This window comes from Lutjanus erythropterus, chromosome 11 (assembly GCF_056507025.1).
Source record: "Lutjanus erythropterus isolate fLutEry1 chromosome 11, fLutEry1.hap2, whole genome shotgun sequence".
Classification (NCBI taxonomy): domain Eukaryota; kingdom Metazoa; phylum Chordata; class Actinopteri; order Lutjaniformes; family Lutjanidae; genus Lutjanus; species Lutjanus erythropterus.
Genome location: NC_139327.1, coordinates 3797351 through 3806261, shown reverse-complemented (window position 1 = coordinate 3806261; position 8911 = coordinate 3797351). Strand labels below are relative to the sequence as shown.

Here is an 8911-nt window from a genome sequence, read left to right as displayed (position 1 = left end):
TCCTAATCTCACAAATTAATTCTGAATATAATTTTTATATTAATGTATTTAATACTTTAGAATTCCATGGAGATCAATGCAACGGATAATATGATCTAACAGGATTTTACAGTGCAGCAGCAGGGCTGGTTACATGAATCATATGGATTTTACAAAACCACAAAGTATCTGAATTATTGTTCCTGGTCCTAAGTGCTGCATTACAGTTTAACTAGAATCAATAACTGAAAGTAGAAATGAATGCCTCCACTTTATTTGTTGTCACATCCACATGATTTTATCAAATGCATTTGCTTTCACAATCTCCCAGCTGTTTGGAGAATAGACACAATCATGTTGTTCATCACTGCTGGCATCTCAGTCTGCTTCTGCTGACTTGTGCCATCAGAGGGTGCTACAAACACATCCTCGTGTATAAAGTGAAACATCTACTGCTGCTGCTGTTGAACTCATCTGAACATATTAGGATTACAGACATTACACTACAAGGTAGACAAGATAACAGGAAGATGTTGCAGTAGAAACCAATCCAACACCAAAGTACTGCCTGAAATACTGGCCAACAGTTGGTCCCTGATAAGGGCGTTACTGTAGATACACTTTAGGGCTTTGACTAACTATTATTTTCATCACTGATTAATCTGTCCATTATGCTCTCAATTAATAGATAAAATGTGTTTTATCCAAAAATACAGTTTTCAGTTTACTGTCATGTAGAAGTAAAGTAACCAGAACATGTTCACATTTGTGAAGCAGAAATCAAAGAGTGTGGACATAATTTATTAGAAAATGACTCAAAATGATTGATTATTGAGATATTTGGCGATTAATGTAATAATGAATCGATTAATCGTTGCAGCTCGAGATACACAACTAATTAGATCTGTTCCACAGCAGCTGTTATTACCAGTGATAATTAAAGTTCAGTTCCATTCAGGTCAGACAGAGTCAGGGTGCTACGCTACATGGAATGGGACCTTGATTAGTATCACTGGTGACACCCGTGTTTACCTTATTTCACATCAATATGGCTCCTGTAAACAAAACCTATTGTGTTGTTAACAAATTGGCAAATTAGCACCAGTCTCCAGAGATGTCCGTCTGACATTCACTTCAACCGAAGCCTGTGAAGTCAAAAATGTGTGTCCTGTTTGGGTGCAGCCTCCTGGCCTGCTCCAGCAGACTCCCAGGTCAGGGTTCACCTTTACTCTGCAAGACTGACAAACAGAAACACTGATACCCATGTGTTTGGACACGGTGACATCATTACATTCGAGTGCCATCACTTAGTTTTACACAATGTTACACTGGACTTCAAACTCCACCATCTTTTTCATACATTTTACAGCCTGTGATCATTCTGCTCATTCAGTATTTAAACAGGGTTTCTGCAGTTTTCAATTGCATTATAAATGCAATTTTATTAGTGGGTATCGGTTCAATGTTAGTTTCACTTTGTAATTGTTAATGCTCGATCAATTCAATTTTTCCCCAAAAAGATTTGTAAGACTGAAATTACTGCAGCTTTATAAATGTAACATTCACATCATAATTTAATTAATTTGAGACTTGTCAGAATCATATTTAAAAATGATTTGATTTTAGACTTTTAAGGACCTGCAGAAACCCTGTTGAATATCACCAACATGACATCACTTCCATTTTTGTGGGTCTGAAATGGATGGAAAGCAAATGTGACCCCTTACTGCATTCATCTCCTGCATGAGCGCACATGTACGACACAATCAGACTGTTCTTGACAAACAAGAAGCCTTTATTTTTTTTTTAAGTGGAAAACAAAACCGCTGTTTCATTCATTATGATCCTGATTATGCACAATCAAGTATCTTAAGTGCACAATTTAAATCTAAGGTAATTTATTTAAGAATATAAGTTCAAAGGAGTTAATGATTGATTCTTGTATACACGCAAGCCTTTGATAAAAACTTCAAATTACCACGAGTCCTGTGATATTGTTTCTGAATTGGATGAGCGGGTCAACTGAAAAGGTTAAAGGCAACCCTCAAAGGGACGTGAGGAGAACAAAGTTTGAAAAAAGTCTCTCCCATGACCTCAACTGATATCCAGCAGAAACAAACCGCAGCATTAAGGAGGGGGCATGGGGCATGTTAGTCAAACACAAACAGGTCTGCAGTCCCTCCTGAGGTGGAATGGTCCCACGTTAAGAGCAGTATTTAAAGAACATGGAAATATCGTTTGAATGCAAATTTATTTGGAGAGTCCTGCATAGGCTTTGCTGGAAAGAATCAAACTTTCCTGTAAATCGTATGTAAAATACTCTCGGGTTTTCTTCAAGAAACAGCCCTGAAGTGTGTCTCTGTGTGTGTGTGGGACACGACTGGTACAACGTAGTGTTTCAGGATTGTGGTCATGGAAGCGGCAGTCTCATGTTCAAATATAGAAGAACATAGTAGCATTTTTTTGTGTCTGAATATACAATAATTAAATGCATTTTACAGTCGGACAGAAGAAGCTGCTCACACACATCAAAAGGAAAAGGTTCTACATTAATTCTTCTCACTACAGAGTGCAAATCAGATGCTTCACAACAGACCTTTTTTAAACTGAGAAGAGGACTAGCTCTTCCCACAAGCCCCCCATTGTACATAAACCATTTCCCATTCAAATAAAATAGACAAAAGAAAAATTAATCTAGTCAATACGGAATGTGAGAAAATTAATCTTTGTGATGCAATCTTTTTCTTTGACAACAAAAATAAAACTTGAGTCCTTCATGAAAGTTTAAAAAGGGGGAAAAAAAGTTAAAAAAAAAAAAAAAAAAAAAGAACAAGGTTTGTCTGTATTATCCTCTGCTTCTTGTAGAGTGCAGGAGGAGACAATAAATGGTCTGGTGAAGGACTGTGGGAGATGGATGGATAGTTGCTCCAGCCTGCATGTGGAGAGAAAGGGGTAAGGGGGTCTTTACATGCCGTAGCCGAAGCCTGGCTGAGCTGCTGGCTGACTGTATCCTGCAGGCGCCTGGTAGCCGTAGCCATAAGCTTGCTGTGGGGCCACAGGTACGCTGGGGCCAGCTGTCAGCATCAGCTGAGGTGTGCCTGCAACACACACACACACACAGGGAAGGGGTCAAACATGTAGGTGGTGTTTTATTTCCACCAGAGCCACTTTAATGATTTGCTCACAGTGCTTCCTCACTGGTTTGTTGATCTTTGTTTTTGGCTTTCAGCTGTGGGACTGAAAGCAGTAGTTAATATCTACTGTGACGAATGAAAAACATGTTGTAAAATGCGTTGACCTGTGACTCATTTGTAAAACTCCCTGATGTTTCTTACCGCATTACATTTATCAAACTTTCCCTGCCTGAGGTTTTTTTTTGGTTAAAAGGACCCGATACCTTATTTTCTCAATCTACTTCTGACTGACGGGATTCTACATGAAGAAAACATGTTCTGCCAAGTTTGGAATAGTTCTTTCATGAGTGATCTCTGCATTTATTTTTTCTCTGTTCTTCTAGTTTGAAGTAGGCACATGCATCTGTGCACCAATCAGGACTGAACAACATTTGAACCTGAATCAGTCTGTGGGTTGTTTGGTCTCTCAGAATCAAATCTGATCAACACATACAGTTCTGATGCTTCTCGTTTGGCATTTAATAGTTAATGTTATAGAGCAATACATGAGCTACCATCATCAATATTTTTATAATAACGTATCATATATTCACTTACGAATGTGAAAGCAGTCGTTCATAGTGATGAACCTACTGAAACTGATCACCTGAATCTGGACCTCCCTTTGGCTTTACAGAGCTTTATAGCATTACTGTTTTGATTCACTCTCACAGGTCTCATAGCAACATTTTTGGAGGAAAACCTCTTAACAACCCACTATAGACTACCTGCTCAGAACCAAACATCAGAGAAAAACAGTTGGTGACTAGCTGTTTGCTATACACATTAAGGTTGTAACTGCTGCCCCCAAGTGGCCAACAAAACCCCCCAGTTATTTCAGGTTTAATTTTTGACATTATCAGGGGCATTTAAAAAAATCTAATATTCTATATTAGTTCTGTGAAGCTCAATGACCACAAGAGACACTGGATCATCTAGGGACCAGAAAGCGGCACGTGTGGAATGAAGACCATTTCTTTTGCTTTACATCACAGTGAAATGGACACTGATGTCATTAGATGACTGTTACCATAGACGATGGGTTGCGTCTCTGTTGCCTGCTCCTCCTCTTTCCTTAGGGACTCTGAGGTTTCTAGTTTATCTACCTGCAAGGCAAATGAAATAAGAGCATTTAGAACAAAGCCACAACACTTAAGTAAGTAGACAACAGGCTAAACAGATTACAGTTATATGTACTGTACATTCATTAACTGATCTGTGACAGCTTTTGTGACAGGGATGGTCATCTGGGTCAACACGCTAAGCAAACGTCAAGATAAACCAAAACACAAATACCTAAAGTACTATTTGCTTAAGCTTTTTCACATTTTAAACATAAATTCTACAGTTTGTACAGAACATAATGCATTAATAAATATTTTCAGTCACTCCTTTCTTGTGCCCAAAATTCAGACCACACAAGTCCACCTGGTAATGCTAAATAACATGAAAAAGAAAAAAAAAAAGTTAATTATTTTCATGTCTTCTGTTCTAACGTTCTGGGTGGCCTGCCTCACAGTAACAATAAAAGCAGACATTTCCTCACAAGAAAATAAAAATAAATACATGAATAAATGAAAAGTAATAATAAGAAGTTCTTCAGGCAGCAAGTCAGATGCAGCAATAAGCAAAATGTACAGATATGAGGTCCTCAGGGGGAAAGCAGCAGCACCTGGATGCAGGTTATTTCTATAGTTCAAAGTAAAGGCTTGCTCAGCAGTGCACTTCCACATTTTGCATTTATCAGTTTCTCCATGCCTCTTCAGAAAAACAGAAGCTCTCTAATTAAAGTTCTCTGCACACATTTTTAACAAGCTGAAGCTTCACCATGCTCTCTGTGTCACACCTCTGGCAGTGACGAACAGGCTGCGGCACGAAGATGCAGTTTGGTGGGAGGATGGGGGGGGGGCGGGGGTGAGTCTCAGGCCAGGTGCTGTCTACAGTTTCTACAGGAAGGAAGCCAGGCACAACCAGGAGCCTGCTGTTTAAGTGTCAGCAAGAGGCGTTTCCACACATGCTTTATTCTATTAACCAGCTGATACGTCAACAACCTTTAACAACACATACGGCTTCATAGTGTGCAGTGTCAATATCAGTGAGGAAATGCACTTTGAAGTGACGTTGCAGAGGATTTATTATACTTGTTGAAGCTTCTTCACTGTTTGAGCCCCAGTAACAAACAATGTGATGGCTATTTTCATGGATTCAGAAGGTAAAACTGATATTTCAACCATGACTAAAGCTGCTGTGCACGGTGCATTTTCTCCAACAAACTCCCCTGGGTAGACAATGTTGTATTTTTGGACTGGTGATTTAATCTCTGTCACAGTCTGCTGCTGGGTCATAGTTCTTTTAAACTGGTCTGACAACTAACGCAATGTGCATCTTTGGTTCAGATAATCTATAAAGAGTTAATAAAGGGTTCTTTTGTACTGTGTCTGTCCCTCAAAACCAGCAGCAAGTATCATCTTATCCCTCATTTGTTCCTCATCCACAAGCATATGACTAATTTATTACTATCCCATCCTGAGGCTGATCTGACCTGCATGCATTTCATGACTAGATTAACAGGTTGAAGTTTATTCACAGAGAGACTGTAGTTTAGAACAGTGGTTCACAACATTTTCCCTTACAGGAAACTGCAGACCCTGACTTATTTTATAGATATTTCATGTTACATTTTATGTATAACAATAACAGAACGACTCAGAAACTGTATAATGAACCCAAACACTGAACCAAATTAACTGCAGGAAGTTTAAGTAAAATGAAGGATTTGGATCAATTTTAAGCAATTAATTTTCTGTGAATGTTGTAGACATATTACATCTTCTAGGATTTTTAGGAAGTTTTTCTTCTGCGTGTATAATGTATTTCTTTAATCTTTTAACAGTCATACATACTTAATAGACCATTTCATTGTTTATCTCTCCCTGACACTTGGTCATTGCTCTATTAGCTCTTTGGTTGTACTTTTCTAATGCAGGACGAGGATGTTTAGCAGAGAGTGAAGGGCTCTGTGATCATTTTTGTTTTTCAATGTGCCCTTGTCCAGTTAGATAATTTTTAAGTTGATATCTTAAATAATAATACAAATTTCTATTTCATTTGTTTTCTTACGCCCCTTTAAATTGCAACCCCCCATACAGCTTTGGTGACCCAGGACAGGACCTCTAGATTGGGGACTGGTGGTTTAGATGGACATTTCAACTACTTTACAAAAATTACACTTTTACATTTTTTTCTGATAAATATGTTAAACAGGTTAATGTTAACATGAGGTGAATGAATCTCCGTTTGCATATTCTCGCAGCAGACAGCAGCTACAGTTTAATTTTCTCAGACTAGAAATTTGATTACAGACTTCATATCTAGAGCTCCCCAACAACTACAATGTCAGCTTGAAAGATGCTTCAGTGACTGTGTTGAAGTGAGAGTGTAGCTAAAACCATGCACACTCAAGGCTGCAGTCGTCCGAGCTAAAAACTCAAAAATCAAACAGAGTGTTAAACTTTCACCTGTTCCTTAACTGCATCAACCTGGAAGAGAAGAGGTGCAGCATAGAATAAGAAAATTAAAAATAGTTCCCTGTAAAGAAATTTGGTAAACAGACAACCATTCTGGTTTGTCTTTCATTTGATCCTGACAATTTTAACTGTCGAGTTCAGGAAAATTATGCCATCTTCATATTTTGAATACTGTAAGGATTCTAAATTTTCAAACATCTGGCAATATGCCAGATGTTCTGATTATTTGCAGTTGCAGCCACTTATGTTTCTAGAAAAAAAAATGGTTTTATTAACTCTTAGTAGACTACTATATCTGGTTTATGGATCAGACTCAAAAAAGGACCAAAAAAGGAAGAAAATATGTTCCTGCTCAAATATTTTATGCAGCAAAAAAAAATTAAAAAGAGGCCTAATAACAGATAATTGATTATGAATATTACTCAGCATCCTTCTTGAAAAGTTAGACCTAGTTTAAATGTTGCAGACATTGTATTGCTCCTGACAGCAGCGTTGCACAGCTTTTTGTCCTTCATTTATATCAAAACTTATTCCTCAGTTCAGTGAACTCCAGCCTGAAACGAGCTGACCCACCTTGCTGAGGTACTCCCTCATGACCTGAATGAAGTATGGCATAGAAAAGTCCATGATGTTGTGCCTCCAGGCGGTCTCCAGGACAACGTCAGGTCGCAGCAGGTCGTAGCAGGTGAACAGGCAGGCGGCGAAACACTCCTTCTTGTTCTCCTGTAGGAACCAGGACAGAAGCTCCTCTGCCAGCTCTGTGTCCTTGGACTCTGACGCGTACTGCATGGCATCCTGCAGGGGAGATGCAGCACAGACACGTTCAGGAATGGTCTATCAGAAACATTCACAAAGACAGAAAGGTGAACATTTGGGGGGGTGAAAGAGCACCTTATACAGCTTGTCCTTCTTGCAGAGCTCCACACTCTGTTTCCAGCGGTTGTTGCCCTTGAAGAGGTAGGCAGCGATTCTCCTGAACTCAATCAGCTCGTGCTTCTCCAAACGCTGAGCCAGCGAGATGTTGTCAAAGTTGTCGTAGGCATCTATTGATGTCCTCAGTGCCTAACATGAGAGTGACGGTAAAAGAAAAAAATATTAAATCAAAGAATGATGATATTCATGAAATAAAAAGATCTAGCAAAATACAGCAGCACAGTCAAAGGCTCACCTGATAATCCTCCTCTGTGATGAAGAGGTTGTTAAGTGCTTCATTGACTGATTTGTTGTTGTGGTTCTGTACTGATCGCAGGTAGGGTTTGACCAGAGGCAGCTGTTTCACCTGTGTACACACATGTACAATCATCATCACATGAGCAGAGTTACTACAATTTTGTATTTTTCATTTTGCGTTATTTTCATTTCGTTTTTAATTTTTGTTTTATACTCAGTTTAGTTTTTATTACTTTATAGAAAGGGTTTGCTTGTTTCAGTTTAGTCTGTATTCTAATCAAGTTTCAATACAAATTTAGCCAAGATTTTAATTTAAAAGAAATGCAAATTTATAGTTTCATCCACTACTGTTGAGTGTATATTAGGAGATGAGTGCATCACAGCTAAAAGTTGGTGGCGCTAAATCTCCAACTACTGCAGAGAAAGAGGTCAAGGAGATATCTCAGTGACAAGACTTTAAATCAAATTCTTCATGTCCATTATCTTGGTCAAATTTTGTTTTTATTGTTACAACTTTTCTACCTCAGCCAAGCATTTATACAATATTTTGGCTGGGTTTTATTTTCTGAATTTTCTAGTGTTTCCACTCAGGTTGGAAAATAAATGGATGGAAATGCACTTTGTCTTAACAAACAGAGAACGTTTCTATCCAACTCCTTCTCTATCATAATGAGAGATTAAAGTGTACCTTGGTGAAGAAGTTGACGGCACGGGAGTGGTCCAGTCTGGGGGAAAGCACTATGAGCAAATCATTCAGTAACAAGGGCTTGAACTCCAGATAGAACTGGATGGCTTTGTAGTACAGCTCCACATTGGCCACCTACACAGAGTGCAGAGGGAAAAACACAACAAAAAATAAACAATCATATAAGAAGCATAAACACTGGATCGAGATTATAGTGCAATATGAGGCATGATGATTATAATTTTGCAATACTGTTGCATTTTAAATACAGTCTTTATTGACTCTGAACTACTGATTCAGGAATTGTCACATGTGAGGGAATAATAAACACCTGAAAAGGTCAAATACAATCACTTCAGAGAAAAATGTAATGATCT

The 8911-nt window shown here is 38.4% G+C and overlaps 1 protein-coding gene across 2 annotated transcripts in view; it reads right to left on the bottom strand.

Moving 5' to 3' along the window:
- Positions 1–1753: 1753 nt before the first annotated feature.
- The window catches only part of cltca (clathrin, heavy chain a (Hc)), a 40595-nt gene continuing 33437 nt past the window's right edge, over positions 1754–8911 (bottom strand). Inside the window, exons 25-30 of one of the 2 annotated variants that reach the window (XM_084730491.1) lie at positions 8538–8669; positions 7848–7958; positions 7571–7741; positions 7253–7474; positions 4183–4258; positions 1754–3077 (exon numbers count right to left, since the gene is read on the bottom strand). In XM_084730491.1, coding sequence (XP_084586617.1) covers positions 2944–3077; positions 4183–4258; positions 7253–7474; positions 7571–7741; positions 7848–7958; positions 8538–8669 — 846 coding nt within the window. In that variant the 3' untranslated portion in view covers positions 1754–2943. Of the gene's footprint in view, positions 3078–4182; positions 4259–6643; positions 6692–7252; positions 7475–7570; positions 7742–7847; positions 7959–8537; positions 8670–8911 lie in introns of those variants that run through there. The other variant, XM_084730492.1, reaches the window with a different exon arrangement.